The sequence below is a fragment of the Triturus cristatus genome, chromosome 3_2, assembly GCF_964204655.1.
Source record: "Triturus cristatus chromosome 3_2, aTriCri1.1, whole genome shotgun sequence".
NCBI lineage: Eukaryota > Metazoa > Chordata > Amphibia > Caudata > Salamandridae > Triturus > Triturus cristatus.
The window spans coordinates 78,409,962-78,429,283 of record NC_140584.1 but is presented as its reverse complement, the minus strand read 5'-3'; the positions used below and the strand labels follow the sequence as shown (position 1 = coordinate 78,429,283).

At 42.0% G+C, this 19,322-nt stretch overlaps 1 protein-coding gene across 1 annotated transcript in view; it reads right to left on the bottom strand.

Moving 5' to 3' along the window:
- The window catches only part of LOC146856835 (uncharacterized), a 499,318-nt gene that overhangs the window by 32,898 nt on the left and 447,098 nt on the right, over positions 1 to 19,322 (bottom strand). The window contains exons 19-20 of the mRNA XM_085647270.1: positions 10,726 to 10,783; positions 6,308 to 6,376 (exon numbers count right to left, since the gene is read on the bottom strand). Of these exons, the coding sequence (XP_085503396.1) occupies positions 6,308 to 6,376; positions 10,726 to 10,783 (127 nt within the window). The remainder of the gene's footprint in view (positions 1 to 6,307; positions 6,377 to 10,725; positions 10,784 to 19,322) is intronic.

Sequence of the window (19,322 nt, the reverse complement as noted above, 5' to 3'; positions counted from 1 at the left end):
CAGAGAAGAGTTTTGAAGAGGAAGTCCTCCTCAATAGGTTTTTCATTCATGTCCTCCTTAAATGGTATGAGGAAGTACTTCCTAGGACCTTGTGATAAGAGGTAGTGTCACATAGAGGGAGGAGATGGGCGGGGTAGAAGTCAGGGTTTGTATCTCTTGCCGAAGAGGTCTGGGGTGTGCAACATTTCGAGTTGACTGGCCGGTGGTCTGAAAGTGTCGTTTTTGACAGAAAGGAGCGGCATACGTTGCAGGAGGCCTCCTCGTAATCGGGCAAGAGTCAACGTTTGTATACTTGGTGTAGGTCGTTCTAGGGGTATTTCGCACAACACTGACAGCAGATTCTACAAAATATCAGGGGTTGACCTAATACAAAGTAAAACGTACTCGTAGACAATACCGACAGAGGGAGAGGAACTGTGACAACTGGAAGTGAGACCGCAACGGCATTGATCTAGACCATGGGAACACATGTCCAAACCCAACAGCGGAAAGAAAACCATCTAACAATGAAGCCCATGCGCATTGCCAGCAAGAGGTGGAGTCACACTAGCCTGTGACTTGAGAAGACTTTTCCGAAGAAAAACAACATACACACACCAGGACACGTCATAGGAATCCCAAGGATTTCCTTGCGTGGGCATGTCACATGGGTCTTATTCTTGGAGAGACAGAGGAATAATGTAGATTCCTCAACTTTTTTAGGATGCAGCTCCTTTATCTTTTTCTGACTTTCAAATAAAATATATGACAGCCTCTTTCCTTTAAAATGTATTTGACTCAATTATTAAAAGAGATTATTGGCAACTATTTAATGCAGGATGCTACATACTCCAACAATGATACAAAGAAAAATCTCATGCATATATTAATGTACAACCCTAAAGCCTCAATTATATCTGAATTATTTCAATATGTGTCTGTCTGTTTTATTTTGGAACAAATTATGGATGCAAAAAACATCAATTGCAGTAAATTCCACTCAAACATTATACTTTATTTACAATAATTTGCCTGTAAAGCCAAAATCAGTTTTGAATATTTATAAATCAAATGAGTCTAAATGTTGGTCTCATAAATGTAGTCATACAATAACAACAGATAAGTAATGTTTCTGTCCAAATATTGTAGTTTTCAGCAACAAAAATGGAAACAAATTAATGAACATTTTCAAGTCAGTACTCCTTTAAAGTACATAAACATATTTCTTGGCAGTGTATCCAATGTTTGGCCCCAAAGTTACTTGATAATTGAATGTTTTGAAAGCTAAATAACAGCCAACAGGAAGAATTGCTACCAATGTTTCGTTTAAGGCAAAGTAATATGCAATTTGTTTCAATCACACATTAGATACATCATGTGTTATTCTCTTATTGGTATTAACTATCAAAAAAACTAGTATGTTCACTGATTACACAATTTCCTAATAAATCTAGCTTTTAAAACAGTGGTTGAAGAGAAATGTTAAGCTTCCTAAATAAGGTGTTCTCTCTATTTTATCACTTTTTGTCATAGTTTTTCATTATCTGAATTCATGATAGTACGTGGTCTAAGTTTTTTGTTGTTCAGATTAGGTTGTTTACTGTCTTATATTTTTAATATGGTGAAAATCAATATTTTATCCCTCCCTTCCTCTCCTTAATTCATTATTCAATTCAATTAACTTTATTCTGTTTACAACTGTAAATCCATAAAAGTTCACATAAATAAAACAATTATTAAGACAGTTATAAAATTTCATAAAGCCATTACACAATTCATTACATACAAATGTCGAACCATGAATAAAATACCGGTCAAAAGCTTGGGCCCATAGGGTCAGGAATTCAAGTACACCAGTGACTGAATAGAAACCAGGATCCTGACAGGAAATATATCACATGCAGGGGACTACGTTAGTGTATGGCCTTCGAAAATAGTGCCATCCATTCAGAGGATGCCCTACATTTTACTGCTGACTTAAGAAAGTTAAGGACAAATAGGACGGAGTCGTCAGGCAGCAACTGTAGGTAAATGAGAGCTGGGCGGGCCTGACTAAACTTAGCTCTCCTTAAAATTGGAACAATGAATTTTTTCCGGGCGATCACATATAACCTGCAAAAAAATAGAAAATGAAGCAGATCCTGTGGAGACACACCGTCGCAGTCACAGGATGCTAAAAGCTGTCCTCTAGTGCACCCCCTTGGAAAAGCTAGCAGGAGATGAAAAAAGCCCAAGCGGAACCTAGTCAACAGGATACAATCATACGTGTTAAAAAAAACAGAAGATAAGGCTCTATGGCTAATGTTGTTTTGAAGATTATAAATTTCCGCACACTGGGTTTCCACAATTCCAGCTCTTCCCTCTCCAGTTTCAGTAAACTGCAGAAAGACTCCCTGACCCAAGCCAAGTCCTTTTTTAATGCCATTTCTGGTTTTATATATATTTCTGGTCTACCCAGTCTGTTAAAACAGAACTTCATATATCTGAGCCATGGTATACAATGCGATTGATCCAGAGCCATGCACTCTCTCAATATCTGCTAGGTCAGTGGCAACTCATCATTCCGCCATATTTTCAACCAAAAGGCTAGTGGTCGTAGAGCCAGGGTGTCACTCAGGAAAGGGATCCCTAGTTCTTCATGCGCAACCATATTTGAAGTTCCAATTGAAACACTGAATAACCACTTCAAGAACCTCTTCTCGACCACTTGCAAATCTTCCATTACTGCATGCCCCATATTTCACTACCATAACTGACCATCGCGACACAGTTTGCCTGATATATCTTTAGAAGTGCTGCTATAGGTCTTTTGCCTAGTTTTGTAGCAAAGTTAAAAATAGCTGCATTTGCTCGCACTAGGTCACCCCTCTTTCTCTGTTTTAAAGGGCCCCAATTCTGATGTTCATCCAGAGTGACTTCCATATTCGAGAAAACCTTGGTGCGGGGAACCTTTGCGGTGCCTACTCTGAACTGAAAGGTCTTTTTAATGTGGATGCCCATCTGCATCACAAAAGATTTTGAGTCGTTTATGGACAGATCCCTGTACCTCATAAAAGCAGAAAATGAATCAAGCAGAGTTTGTAGCCCCCTAGCGGTTCTGAATATAAGGACCGCATCGTCCGCATATAGTAAAACTGGGAGGCCATGACGGGCTACCTGCTGAAATTCAACCCTTGTATCTTGTAGTACACCATCTAGGTCGTTGCTGTATAAATTAAACAAAAAAGGGGCCAGGATACAACCCTGTCTTACACCTCACTTAATGGCCACAGTGCGGGAGACTCTTAGGTCCTGAGAAAATCTAATCGGCACCCTAGTTGCTTGATGGAGACTTTCTAAGAAAGAGACAATATTACCATCTACCCCAATAGCAAGCATGGACTGACAAAGTTTTCCCCTATTCACGCAGTCGAACGCGGAAGACAAGTCCATGAATGCTAAAAAGATCGTTCCGGGACGGGCAACCGTGTATTTATTCAAAATCATGGACAGATTGAGACATTGTGCCATGGTAGACCTTTCGGGACGGCACCCATACTGTATATTTGATAAAATAGCGTGTTCCTCTGTCCAGGTTGTCAATATTTCCAAAAGCACCCGACCCACCACCTTGACCACCGAATCCAGCAGGAAAATAGGTCTATAGCAGTGAGTGCTATCACGGTTGCCCTTGTTAAAAACTGGCACTATAGTTGAGGTTGCCCAAGACACAGGGCAACCGGATTTTGCCGCTGCATTCTGTACTGCTGCAAGTACTGGAGCCCAGAGGGTTGGGTTTAGTTTGAATAGGTCGGCTGGGATGGCATCAGGTCCCGGCGCTTTACTGCTAGTCAATCCCAAAATGCCTTCCTTAACCTCAAAACAAATAAAAACAAAGTCAGAATCAGCAACCACTCTTGGTAGAGAACAGGTTATCTCAGAAGAGCACTCAAACATATCTACGTAGTGGCGAACCCAGTCCTCTTCTATTATATTGGCAGCTACCGCTCTCCCCTCCTCAGGGTTTAAAAAAGGGCTATTAATTCTCATACAAAATCTTGAACTATCTCTCAACGAACTCCCTCCAAGCTTCCTCTTTTAAAGCAGATTTCCATCTTGCAAGTTCGAATTTATATTCCCTGCGGCAGGATCTCACCTGTATAGGATCCCTGGGGCATTTGATAAGTGCCCCCTGCAACTTCCTGGCCACCTTGGAACAGAGAGAGTCAAACCATCTGGGGGACTCAGCAATAGACTTAGAAAGTCACTCATTTTACCTGAGAGGATGTTAATGGCACCAATGACCTCCTCCGGAGGCTCTGAAGTTACAGAACAGCACCTAGCCAACTCATTGGCACACGAGGTCGACATGTACTCATAAAACACATCTGGGGATATCTGGGACCATTTCAAATGCCTCCCACCGTCTGTTGGTCTCACCACCCCACACTGGCCGGCCCCACCGCTGTGTAGCATTAAGGGCCCTTAATGCTACACATAGGGGGTTATGGTCCCTGTGAACACTCGCTTGTATGGCAACTCCTGAGAATGAGTCTAATATGGGAGAGGATACCAGAATAAAAATTATAAAAGATCCATCACCCCTGCCTTGAAAAGATGAAATAGTGGACTTGCTCCATGGATCAGATAAACAAATAAGGGACAACAGGTCAAATTCATGGAGGAGGCCATTCAATAACCCCCCATGTGGGGAGTGTTCAAAGTGAATTCCATGCACCCATGGACACCCCAAGTCAGCCACATAAACTACCCTGGGATCGCCACAGGTGTGAATATTAAAATCCCTGGCAATCAGAAGATCTCGAAAAGTCGTGTTAAGGTGCTGCTTTACAAAGGAGCCTAACAAAGTTATATGACATACTTCCTTATTATAAGATGTAGAGTTATAAACATTTATGAGGCCTAACTTATGAGACCCCCGTTCATTAGTATTTTAGTTCTTAGCAGTTATGCATAGTTTTTATTGGTCTCAGATACACTTATCCCACTCTTTGAGGTATAGCCAAAATGTATTTGCATATATCCCACTCCGTTAACTTTGAATTTCTTCTACTTATACTTTGCAGTCTTGATGACATATTGTTGGATTTTCAGCTTTTTGTTTACAAAGTAATGGCATGCACACAAGTAATCTTTCGCACAGCTGCACCAACAAAACTGAAAAGTATTTATTATACAATACTTTGCTATTTATGCTTTTTAATTTCACCATGTGCAACCTAGTTATTCTTCTACCTCATTTTATAGCGCTCTTTTTTGAGGTTACAGCTTCAATCTGCTAATGCAGTCTGTTCAACAAGAGGCCCTATACCCAGCCTTCCCTTTGTTGTACCCCAAGAGGCTCCTTTATTATAGTATTTTTTTCCAGGACAGCTGGGAGCAACATTTCCTAAAACAAAAGCCAAACCTATTAGCTTTGCCACTGCATGTTTAGAAAGCTGAGACATATTAACTTTGGCAATGATTTTTAGAAAATCTTATTTTTCTCATTTACATTTCTACCCGCCTACATTTCACCTTAACTTTTACCCCTTTTTTCAACAAAAGAGGCCCTTTTCACCATGGAATACCTACTATTTTTTAAATCTCAACACCCCTTGTTAGTCTGCCCACTTTCTTTTTTTAGATCTGGCTTAATAGTACAGCTGTTTTCAAGACCTTCTGTTACTAATTCCTTACAATATACGAAGAGTGTGTTTTGGCTCACCTCATGCTATTGGCTGTTTGGTGTTTCATTCCACCTTCTAAGATGTGCTTCCATTAGAATGCATGAGGGTCTATTTTACATCTCACAAGATAATCAATGATCACACATTTTCACACAGTTCTTTATTTGATGTATTCATTCTATATTGAAAGCAATGCATTTTTGCCACTTTTCTGCTCACAGGGAGCAAATCCAAAAGGGCTGGTTTTTACATGCTGAACATCATTTGTGCACACAACATACGATCTGAACTCTGAATGCCAGTGTTTGCATGTGTCAGAGTGTTAAAGCCACATCTAGTGGTTTTGCCAATGGCTATCTTACTTGTTTTCCAAGAGCCCATGTCTGTCATCCATGCTCCCTTTTTGTGAAGGGATGTGGTAGTCATAGAAACACTCATTGCTTGAGTTTTAAAAAAAAAATATAATCTTCCAGACCCAGGATCGGATTCAAGTGAATCTTTATTTAGCCTTTTCTCTGATTGTTTTACTTTTTTCTGTTTTTCTCCATTTGTGAATTCAAAACTTAGTTTTTTCAAAATAATTTTTTTTCGCATTTCACTCAGAAAGCACATAATACTGTATTTGGTATCTAATCAAACAAAGTTAAAGTACCACTTACCTCCTCAGCTCAAAGTTTATGTTCATAAGGTCTGCCAATTCAGTCCAACTGTGAGACTCTATTGCTTGTCTAGTTAACAAAAAAATAAAACATTCATAAGTGCCAATTGGTATATCCATAATGGTCACAGCAAGATATTTTTCAAAAAGGTATTTAAGTGTCATAAGAAATGCATACGTTTTCAATTTCATTTTTATAGCTCAATTGAACTGAATACAGAATAATGCACATGCATTAACATCTCCTTTCAGCGAGCAAAAAATGCATCGACATGAATAAAAAAGGCCAGAGCTGATATAAGGATTCGACTGCATCTTTACTGCTTTTCTCTGACTCAGAGGAGACACACGTACATCTGAATTCCAATTTACAATTAAGCCATTGTGATATTTATGGCAGGTATCTATGTAGCTATCCATCAGTTGTTATCTTCTATAGAAATGTTTAAAATAAAGTGTTTTTGTGAATGGCAGCACATATAAATTGATGGTCTTCGCCCACCATAATACTAAAGGTTAGTGCATTTCCAGGTGGGACTAATGCCTGTTTAGACTTAACGAAATGGAACACAGAGTGTCCATGGTAACCAGTCTGTAGACTAGAAAAACTCATCTTGCCTATCATAGATACGAAAATAAATGACTTACTTAATTTACCTCACTGGTAAGATTTGATCGAAAACCACAATATCTAAGGTCTTCATACAACACTTTATTTGTTAATTAACAGTGTAAGGATAAATATTTTGCCTATTAATTTTGTAAAATGTTGGTACGTTAGGTGGATTGCAAAGCAAGGTAGCATTCGTTTTTTCCTAAAACAATTTGCCAGGGCTATAACAAGCTGAAGGGAGCTGGGGTTCAATGTATCATTGCATTTTGTGGTTGTAAAGTCTGGGTATCACACATTCACAAGCTTTGCAACTGTAAAATGCAAGGATGCGGTGTATCAAAGGGCTTTCCAACAGGGCAGAGGAGCTTAAAAGGCACATTCCATCTTAATTCTGAGTTGCAATGAAATGAATCAATAGTTGGTGACCACAACTGAAATACTCCTGGAGTAGGCACAGGGGCAAAACCTTTCAATCTGCCTCCCCACAGGGTCAGAAATATTTGTTGTTGTCCGTGGATGGGAGGGTGCAGACTGATTCAAGGATGGATCACTCCCTCCCCCTGACTGACATAAAAAATACATTGCTGGCGTCTAGTGGGCTTTTTGGTCCACTGTGGGGTGGACATGTATTGGTATGCCCACCAATTGCTGCCCCCCATTGGGTAGAAACTGCCCAGTTGGGGGTGTATGGCCGATACCAGGACAGGTTCCACCCACATCATTCTTAGTTTAAAACAATTTTACCCTGGTGGTTTAGAGTTCTTTCTACACTCTGGGGAGGACAGAAAGACAGTCCAGGTCATGGTGGGAGGGGGCAGCCAGATCCAGTACAGGTGTACCACCATCCCATATACATCTTTCAAAAAGCTCTCCCAGGTGGTTAATGGATTTCTGCCCACAAGCAACAGACAGATTAGTGGAGAGGGCTGGCCCTGTGAAGGAACCAGCCAACCTCCCATTGTTTCCTTTTTTCCCAAATATGTTTTCTGGCTTTATGAAACCCCTGGGGGTGGGGAGTAAACAATTCAATATGCAATCCAGATGGGGACAGAAAGATTGTCTACGGCATGGTGGGGAGGGGTGACCCGACGTCAATACAGACCAGGTCCCCACTGCATTGCTTTTGCAACCATTTTGCCTGGTGTCAAGTGGGTTTACTGTCCCACTAGTGTGAAAAGATCCAGAGTAATGCCCCAATTTAGCCCCCTAGGGGACAGAAAGACCAATATTGCCAGATGGCAATACTGAATGTGATTTGATAGAAATAGAAATCTTGTTTTCTAAAGAGTATAGAAGATTAACCATAATTGTACTCATTTACACTTTGGAACTGATGGCTCCAATTCATGTTTACTCACCACCAACAAAATTAACTGAAACTATGGCAATTTGTGATTTAAAGGAGAAATATGGAAAGAAAAAAGAACATATACATGTTAGAGTATAAATTCCGCCACTTTACTTAATGCCCAAAAACACAAAACAAAATACTTTATTTGACAGAATACTTCTTTGGACTACATACGAGGTTGCAACAGAGGGCCTGATTTAGATCTTGGCAGAATCTTGGCAGGACTCCCGTCGGCTTTCTGTAGCAGCGTTTACATGTACTACGTTGAGCCAACGGATTCCCGCCCGCCATAATTAGATGTGGGCTGGCTGATCCTCCATCCACCTTTTCCCATCGCATTAGCAGCTCACTGCTATCGACACAGCAGACTCCTCCGCTGGCTAACATTATTGCGTCAGAGTGGCATGAATTAGCCGAGCCTGTGTAAATTTTACAGTTGTGGTGGCGCTGTCCTGGTGGCTAATTGCCGATGGCGGGATTCTGTCACGGGACATGTTCAACATTGTTCTAGTCCTGTGGCTTTTGGATGGATGCTAGCATCACACACCCGATGTGTGAACACACTCCACTTCAGACTGTGATCCTTTGTCATTCCACTACAGCAGAGCCTTGTTCATGAGTATTTTTGTAGTGAAGTCAGGTGGTTTGTTGGCCTTCTCTGTTTCTTGTTCATTTTGTTTCATTTTCTAATTATTAACTTGTGAGTTAATAAAATCATTTCAGTTTATTTTTTCACAGGCACCTCACCCCCATCCCATGTCACCCAGTCTGTGCTGAGTGAGGAGGCAATTGACCTCTTACACAACATCTCTGTAGGCTAAACTGCGATAGAAAATGGCACAAATGGTTGCATTTCTGGATGCCATTAAAAGTTCAAGTCTGGCATTCAGAGATTGCCTGCCAAAACAGCAGCATCCTCACTCACCCCAGCCTTCCAACCAGCCCTCCCTTCTGCTCCCCAACTCAGGTCCCGTCCTCAACCCCAATCCAAACTCCCACCCCAATCCCAAGCACACACATTTTTTTGCAGACACCCACTACAATAGACACAAGCAGCACAATCATACACACGCATAAACACAAACACACAAAGAAACACAAACACACAAACATGCACACACTATTGAAACTACACCCACAAGCACAACACCCGCGACCACAACAATCACCACCACACCCACCACCACACCTACGAGTGCCACAACCACACAACCTACCACAACACACATCAAAATCAAAAGTAACATTATAATTTGTATACAATTTAATTATTAAAAATGTTAATGAGGAATATGTGTAATACTTATTCTTACTCACATTTATGACAGTAACTACTATAGTTTTCTAAATTACATCTTTGTACAGTCCAAACATTAGTAATACAAAAATAACAATGGACAATAATATTTTGGTGCAAGCATTCCTCAGGATAATGGACACTTACAACAAAAATACAATTGCTTTTGTGATTTATTTTTTGTGTGTCAATGCAGGTGTGTTTATTTTAACTTAATAAGTGACAAAAATAAACATGTGCATTACACCTTGGAAAAAAAATAGAAAAATAAAATGTAATACAATACAGAAAATGCACTAGACAAGGGGAAATGACAATGATTCAAGTTAAGAACTAACATTGTTTAGTGCAATTCATAAATGATATTAAGTTTAACTTTTCCAAAATGTGTATAATCATATGTTTATAATTCAATAGTTTAAAAAAATTAATTCAACACAGCGCTATGAACACATTATGAATTTTGATTAATGTAAAGTTTTGTGAAACTGTCCATTATCCTGAAGGCAGTTTGCACCAAATTTTAAAATAACACCCAATATTCATACAGGTGTGTTTCTTTAAATTTCTTAAACTACAACATTACAAACATATGCATTATAAAAATATTGTTCGAAAGAGAGATTTAAAAATGCATGAGTCCAGAGCAAATGTATAAAGATAATTCAAAAGGAAACAAGTAACAAGAAGCTTACCTTTGATTTTGCTGCAGACAGGGTTGATTTGCTTCGTGGTCAAGTAGCAGCAGCAAAGGAAGGACTTGTACAATCGGATTCATGGCAGAAAAGGACATGGAAACAGTAAAAAAGGTAAGCTTATATGCCTATGGAACCACTAACCCAGTTGTGGAGGATTTCCTGGCAGTTGTGTTGGCGGGAAGGGATAACGTGATTGGCCCGGCGAATAATTGGCTGTGCTCCCTCTGACCGCCACTTTTTCCTACGGCACCGTTGATGTGGCTGGAAAAATCTGTCGGAGTTGGCGGGAATCTGATGGACTATCATCCATAGAGCCAACAACATCTAAATAGAGCAGGCAGACCACCTAGTAGGCGGGCGGAGATACCGACAAAAATGTGACAGCGAGACCAGCTCTGCCAAGATCTTAATCAGGCCCAGAGTTCTTGCACTCAACATAGAAAGTGAAATCAAGACATACTTAGCTTGATCTGTGAGATCAGCAAATTTCTTCATTGCTTCCAGAACTATGGGATCTCCTACAAAACAAAGCAAAATAAGAGTTACAATTCGGTTCTACACAAACTAAAGACTGTAGTTCTAAAATCAAGAACATATTATGAACATTTGCGAGGAAAAAACATTTTGTTTGACATACATAGTTTCATAACAAAGTCCTCATATATTGAGAGTAAATCCTACTTCAGATATATAAAAAAAAAATTCTACCTTAACAAAGATCACAAGTTGGAATACACCCTCATATTTTGCCAAAACAATCTTGATAAAATGTGAAAGAGGAAGACCCAGTATCTTGGGAGAAATGCTGAAGTGCTCAAGCACTGACTTCTTCAGTTATTTCTGATTTCTAGGTGGAAAATACATAACGGGTAGCTAATAGTGACCCATAGAAAAAACAATTTCTGGGGTTTCTGTACCTTGTCAAGTCGGAGATACCAAACTCATTACCACCTGAAGTGTAATGAGTGACCTAAAGTCTAGACAATTAATCAAGGTCATTCTCTAAGTACTAGTTTGTGTATCCTCACACTGCTTAAAAACTCCATTTAGCATTACCAGTTACACTTTCAGTAAGGTCAAGATCTCTCCTTAATATCTATCAAACTAATAACCTTAATATCTATCAAACTAATAAAATCAATTTTGAAGATGATTATTTTTATTTGTTAAATGTTTTGTTAAATGTTTTGTTATTCTGTGAGGACTTTGCACAGTCACATGCAGAACCTTAACACCAAGCAGGAGCAATGTTATAATAAATTATGTAATATATGAAACAAAATAGCTACCTTTGATTATTAAGGGGATGAGATAAACCAGCAAGCCACCACAATGTTGTTCCCAAACCAGGAACCACTGAAAGGTGATATGGGTTCGAAAAAATATAAAATGCCCAAATTATCAAATTACCAAAAGTGTTTTTTGTAATTCCAAAAATAAATTAATTGAAGTCTCAGTATTCATACTGCAAGGCTATACGTGAGGTACCTGATCAGAGAAAAATTGGGTGGTATCCTCGTTTAATGTGGAAGAGGTGTGGCGCAGCGACCAGGGCGACTGACTCCGGAACACGTGGGCTCACGGTTCGATCCCCAGTTCCGGTGGCAGATCAGACCAGCACCATGTGACTCTGGGCAATAGCTCGTTTAATCTTCCAGATGGCCCCCAGTGCCTTGACACCTTCGGGTAATTGTTTGCGTGTTACAAATACTGGACATTGACATTAACAATGAGAAGAACTTAAAAACAGCCTGCAGAACTGATTATATGTAGAGGAATTCCAATATGTCTGGAATCGATCTGTATTACAATGGTCTTTGAATACAGTCCGTTTTAAACTGGCATCTGTGGTATATTTTTGGGAGAGGTGATGCACCAACTTTAATATACATTATATCAAGTTTGGTGTGCTTTCCCCTTTCAGCTGTTGCAAACCTTGCTTGAAAAATTTCACTGGAGTTTTGCCTTCATTAATCCAGGAAATTGCTATTCCTCAGGAAGGTGGCAGATATTAATCAACTCTACAGAAACAATGTGTCAATACATTGTGTCAAGATCAATATTTACACAATGCACTGTTTCAACTTCATAAATATGATATTTGCTATCAGGCATTGATATATTTTTAACAGTATCCACATTGAGTATTTGTAAAGATATAAGACAATCTAGTTACACATAGGGACACATCTGAGATTATATTTTATGTATTTTTGGTCTAATGAAAACCCTTTCACTAATAAATTACTGTGAACATTTCAAACAAGGTTTCGTGATTTGTACATTGTGCATTTTATTGTTTTGTTTCAAATTCTTTTTATTGATTTGTAAAGTCAACACATAGAAATAGCACAATTGCAACATTTTTCATATAAGCCAAGAGAAACAGATAGCACATGAAGGTTACAGCTTATTCACAAGATCTTTGGCAAGCCAGGCCTACTTGTAGGCGTGGTTGTGGCATGTCACAATTGGTATCCTGCAACATTTCTTTTACCATACCTCCAAGCAGAGGATCAAAAGATAAGAAAAATGGAAAAAAGAAAACCTAAGTTAAACAATATAACATTGATGTCATGATGCATATGTTGCTTTGTTGGTCAGGAGAGGAGAGTGTCTGACCCAATGAAGAGACCACTTCCTAGAAGTAGGCCCCTGTCTGCTCCCCCGTAAGGTCATATATGAAACAAATGAAGGGCCCTCAGCCGTGGAGCGCACGCCGCCAACGGGAGCCCTTCCAATAAATAACCCACCAGCGGAGACCAAATATACTCAAACCCTTTCCTTGAGTCTTCCACAATGTCGGTCATGCGCTCCATAGCCAACGCACTCCACAGCTGCGCGTGCCATTGAGTTAGAGATTGTGCCTCTTGTTTCTTCCATGCAGCTGCCACTGCCATTTTTGCCGCCCTCAAACAGAGCCACATAACTGATCTATCCCTTTACGTTTGATGTACCAGGGTTAGATCTCTCACTCCCAGCAGTGTGTGTTCCAGTGAATTTGGGATTGGATAACCTAAAATGAGTTTGATTTGGGACAGGATCTCCTTCCAAAATGGCTGTATGGTGTATGGTGGGACAGTCCCACCAGATCTGACGAAAGTCGCCTATCAAACCGCACCCCCGCCAGCATCTATCAGACGAGTTGGGGAAGATCTTGCGAAGTTTCTGGGGGTGTAGGTACCAATCGTACATGATTTTGTAGTGAGCCTCTCCAAGAAACATTGAGCGATTGAATTTGGTTATGTCTCTACACAAGTAAACCCACTGTTTTTCCGCTACAGGGGTGTCTAGGATTATGTCCCAGAAGTGTTTGTGTCGCGGGGTCGACCTTGGGCTCAGCGCCTAAATGAGGGCGCACAGGAAGGAGATGCAGCCCTTGGAAGAGGACCCAGACCTGGCTAATTTTGTCTATGGGGAGCATGTCTCTGGTAGTGGCCTGCCGCACCAGAGGTTGCTGTATCCAGTGTTTCATCTGCAACTAGTGGAATTCCTCCTTGGCAGTCAGAGTAAATTGTTTCATGCATTCTCGAAAGGTGAGTAATTCCCCCCTGCTGAACAAATCGGAGATCATGAGACAACCCCCTACCCGCCATGCCTCGAAAGGGCCTTTGTGAAGCACTGGGGGAAATGCAGCGTTAAAATGTATGGGAGTGTAGGGAGACCGAAAAGTAGTCAATTGTACCCTCTTAGTGAGGTCATCCCAGACACGTAATTTGGTAGCTGTGGGCGTACTAAGGTAGGCATTGGGCGGTCTATCATGTTTTGGCTTCCATAGGAGGTCCCAGATGGTCCTGCTTGTTACCTGCCTATCTATGTGCAGCCAGTGCTTCTCAGAGGCTCGCAGCGACCACTCAGTAAGTACTCGCAACTGGGCAGCCCTATAGTACCCCAAAAAGTCCAGCAGAGCCAGACCCCCCTCCCTGCGGGTCTAATGAGAAGGAGATGGGACAGGCGCACCCTCTTTCCCTGCCAAATGAATTTAGTGACCATCTGTCGCAGCTCCCTGAAAAGACCTTTTGCTCCCTGTATAGGTAGCCCCTGAAAGAGGTAGAGCAAGCGGGGGAGAGCGTTCATCTTGATGGCATTGATCCTACCCATCCAAGAGATATATGCGACGCTCCATTTACCCAAGTCTGCTTTTAACTGTCGCAGTAGGGGGAGAAAGTTGGACTTGTATGGGTCCGAGACACAGGGAGTGAGCTTGATGCCCATGTAGGTGATTTCCTTGGCTGTGGAGCGGAAGGGCGTCACTCCCTCCACCTGTCACCACTCCACCTGGGATAAAGTCAAATTAAGTAAGAAGGACTTAGCTAAATTAACCCTAAATCCCGCTACTTTCTCGAACAGGGAGAGCGCCGCCTGAATAGCCGGAGTAGAGGTCAATGGCTCCGTGACTGAGAGAAGCACATCGTCTGCAAAGAGCGAGATCTTATGATCATCCGTGCCAAACCACACCCCCGTATGTCGGGGTGCTCTCTAATTTTATGAGCTAGGGGTTCAACACAAAGGGCGCAGAGCAGGGGAAACATCTAATTTTCAGAAATGTGTGGGTTTGGTAGGTTTCCCTAGATTGCCGCCGATCCCGGGGCCAAAAACTCATGGGACCCCCCTTGCAAAACGAGGTTGTTTTGTGATAGGTAATTTTGATGTCGCCTCAATAGGTTTTGGGCCCTTGCCTGTCGCGGGTACTTGACCCACCCACGTGAGTGAGGTACCATTTTTCTTGGGAGACCTGGGGGAATGCTGTGTAGAAGGAAATTTCTGGATCCACGCAAATTCCAGGACTTTCCTACACAGAAATTTGAGAAAAAAGTGATTTTTTTCAGCTAAATTTGAGATTTGCAGGGGATTCTGGGTAGGGAAATGTTGGGGGACCCACGCAAGCCATACCTTGCTGGACTCCCCCGGGTGTCAAGTTTTTGGAAATGTGTGGGGTTGGTAGGTGTCCCGAGATGGCCGATGGGGCCAAAAACTCATGGGACCACCCATGCAAAGCAGGTAGTTTTGTGATAGGAAATTTTGAGGTGGTCTCAATAGGTTTTGGGCCCTTGCCTGTCGCGGGTACTTGACCCACCCACAAAAGTGAGGTACCATTTTTCTCTGAAGACTTTGGGGAATGCGGGGTGGGTGGAATTATGTGGATCCACACAGATTCCAGAACCTTCCACTACAGAAATGTGAGAAAAATGTGATTTTGGACAAATTCTGAGGTTTGCAAGGGATTCTGGTTAACAGAACCTAGTGAGAGCCAGACACGTCACCCCATCCTGGATTCCCCTCAGTGTCTAGTTCTCAAAAATATATAGATTTGCTACGCTTCCCTAGGTGCCGGCTGCGCTAGGACCCAAAATCCACAGGTAGGCACATTCCGAAAAAAAGTCAGTGCCTAGTGGGCTTTCTGCCGCCCTGGGGTGGGGGGAAATCGGGGGCTATTGCCCCGCTATGCCCCTGAGGGGGGCAGAAAGACTATGGCTATTCTTTAGGGGGTTGGGGGCATTGGGATGCCCATTCTGGTGAGCCCCCACCCCTGCGTATAAAAAAGCCAGCATAATCGCTGGCGTATAGTGGGCTTTTTGCCCCCCCGGGACAGATCAGGGGCTACTGCTCCCATCTGCCTCTGGGGGGGCAGAAGGTCTTTTGTTTTCTTTGAGGGGTAGGGTGGAGGCATTTGCATGCCCATTCTGGGCAGCCCCCACCCGGGGCCTATAAAAAAAAGAATCCCTGGCATCTAGGGTGCTTTCTGTCTCCCGGGGGGGCAGAAAGACTGTAATTATGTGGGGGGATGGGGGCATTGGCATGCCCATCTTGGGCAACCCCCACCCCTAAATTCATCGGGGGAAAAAACCCTGGTGTCTAGTGGGCTTTCTGCCCCCCGGGGGGGCCAGAAAGTCTGTAATTATGTGGGGGGGTGGGGGCATTGGCATGCCCATATTGGGCAGCCCCCACCCCTAATTTGCATTTAAAACAAAATCCCTGGTTTCTAGTGGGCTTTCTGCCCCCCCGGGGGCAGAAAGACTGAATAGCCCAAAATAATATGGGGGAGCAAAGGCTCTTGCCCAAGGGGCAGCTCGCCCCTCCTTGGTGCCTAGTGGGTGGATCCCTGCTTGGGGATCGCCCTCCTGGGTCTATCCCCAAGCAGGGATCCACTAGGGAGGGGTACCATTGGAATGGGGAGATTCTCCCCTTTGCAACAATACCTCTCCTGACATTCTACATGCTCAGGGAGCTGAGATAGCCCCCTGAGCACGTAGAAAGCGAAAGTGAAATGAGCCTCTTGGCTCATTTCAGTTTCGGTTTCACTGAAATGACGTCAGTGCGACGTGCGTGCTGATCGTCATTTAAAAGAAACCATGCATGCAGCCTCTGGAGCCTGTGAAGCTCTTCCCCAGCTCCCGAAGCTGTTGGTGGGTTAAGGGAATCCCTCTGGTGCCCGCACCAGAGGGATTCCCTGTGCCAAGTGCGAGGACAACCGGGGCCATCGTACGCACATGAGAACATGTGTATCGGACGGCCCCTGGCTGTCCGACGCACAGAAGGGGTTAAGGCAAATATCCATTCTGAACCATTACTGAGTTTCGAAAGCAAAGCAGGTTTGTCTGCTAATCATTGTTTTATTAAAATGTAAAAACTAGAACAGAACAGGCCTTTTAGGTTGACCAATTATGTAAATGTTATTTCAATACAGCTACAATAGTATTAAATATTCTTCACTAGTAAAAAAGGGTGTGTACGGGCTCAAATGTGATCATGCTGAAAAGGGCAGATTACTGTGAGGTGCTATAAATTATTTAATAATTAAAACTGGCTTAATAAATAAATATCAACCAGACTTAATGAGTTCAATAAACTCCAAGCTATCCTATAAAAGTGTACATAAAAATTAGTTCTGAAATCATTGTATCATATTCTGAAATTTTACTAAGTACTTAAAAATTCACTAATAGCAAGTGGACGATTAATTTGGGAAGCATGGGCTTGCTACCTGAATAAAACATAATCTTGTTAAGTTATGACACATTTTGCTGAGGAAAGCTACCCAACCCTCTTTCTAGCTTTGGCTCATGCAGGATATGTTTCCTCAAAGAAATGCTTGATAGATTCAAGCAACACCAATCAAGATTAAAGTCAACAATGCAGAACCATACAACGTCCAACCAGATTAATAAGAATCAAGAAAAATGTACTAAGAAAAATGACACAAATTCGGTAAAAAAACAGATTAAGCATAGGTATCGATTTAGAAAGTTTTAAGGCACAAAGGATCAAGAAAGGGCAAAGCTTAAATTAAAGTCAATGTTCCCAGTAGACCAAAACCTAAGCATGTGTTCTGGTGCTCCGTGATAGAGCGAAGGTCAAGGAAGCCTTGTCACACGGCTCAAAGGTTTTACCTAATAATTTTGTTACATTTTTATTCCTAATTTCTTACATCAGGACAATTCAGGATACTCAAAACTACAGAGCTCCTTTAAAGTCAGACATGCAGTCGTCAAACTCCAGCTGAAGCCTTCAGTTTTGGCACAAACAGCTCCAAAAGTAACAAAACTGGCCTTCTTAATAATCAAGAGTGCTTCGCCATAGGGATAAAGATGTCACCTTGCCCTCCAGCCAAGTCATGTGTTGGAACTTATTCTCATTTTGATTATGAGAGTTTTCCAGCGGAGAAAGGGAGAAGACTGTAGTTGAAGAAGACTCCATTGAATCAGATAAATCTTGGTGTCAATCTCATGGTAGCCGTAAATGACGACAGAAAGAGAAGAAAAGCTTCTCTCTAAGTTTCCTCTCAGATTAGCCTATTGTAAATATGGATCTAGAAACTCTTCCAGATTGTAGAACCCCTTCCTCTCCTGCTGTTGGCAGAGACAAATGTCCAAATGGACTCTCGATGAAAAGCTTCTGTCGTTTGACCTCCTTCAGGCATCTCAATGTCAAACACATGCTGCTGCTCTAGTCCTCTCTGTTATAACATCTGTAATGGTACCCTCCTAAATTGCCCCTATCAGCCAAGCGTTCAGTGATTTCTTTAAAATGCTTTTCAGGACTTTAGTAGCTGGAGTTTTGTTTCTTGACCACTCACCTGTTCCTATCTAATAGGGATGGAAACTACTGCCACTAGAGGGAAGGAGAAGCCAACAGAACTGGGTTAATGCTTCTAGGCTTTTAGGCTGCACAAAGTAAGATTTGTAAATGTTACCTTTCCACTACAGATATCACAAATCTACTTTCACTACTGAACTAGATTTTTGATAATTAGGACAGAGTGACTTACACAATCATTATTTATAATCAGCAAATTGGGTGTAACTAATTTTTCCTCATGTTTAGGGGGACACAGCACAGGCACTGTAACACTAAATAGCAGAATCAGTGAACAGACCCCAACACCAGACAGATTCAATCCAATAAAGAGAGTGGCCCACAAAAAAATGATACTTTCTTAGGTTTTGTAAATGTGCGATCGGCACAGGGCTGGACTGGCCGTAGCGGGCACAGGGCCTTTCCCCAGTGGGCCGGAGGGGTGGGGGCTGATATTGTCACTGAGGGCCGGTTTTGCAGCGGTCCTGCAATATAGGTCTCTTGTAACAATAAAAGCCGAAGCGGGGCTCGCAATTAGAGCTTCTCAGTGCCACTACCCCCTCACTGCCCCCCCACCTCCCTTCGGACGGTTGAGTGGAATTGCCAGGGCTGGTTTCTCTTAAGTCCGGCCACGGATCTGCAGAACAAAGCCTACTGCTCAGGTTTTACAATACATTGTATTATAAGCTTACCATTGCTATTACCCTTTATCATGTGTCTCAGGCTCAAAATGCAAATTGTTTGGCACCATATTGCACTATAAAGCTAATGTTATGTACACCTTCATTTAGAAATCTAGACAATATCATGTGTAATTGGTATTCAAATGTTATCAAGTTCATATTAATCAACCAGCAATGTGAAACATGCATGGGGATGCTTCTGCAGAACCAGCACACAGATATATTGGCATGTGGAGAGTGATTACTAACTCCATGACTCTTCTCTCGCTTGCAGGACAATAAGCCACCATTAAAGGGA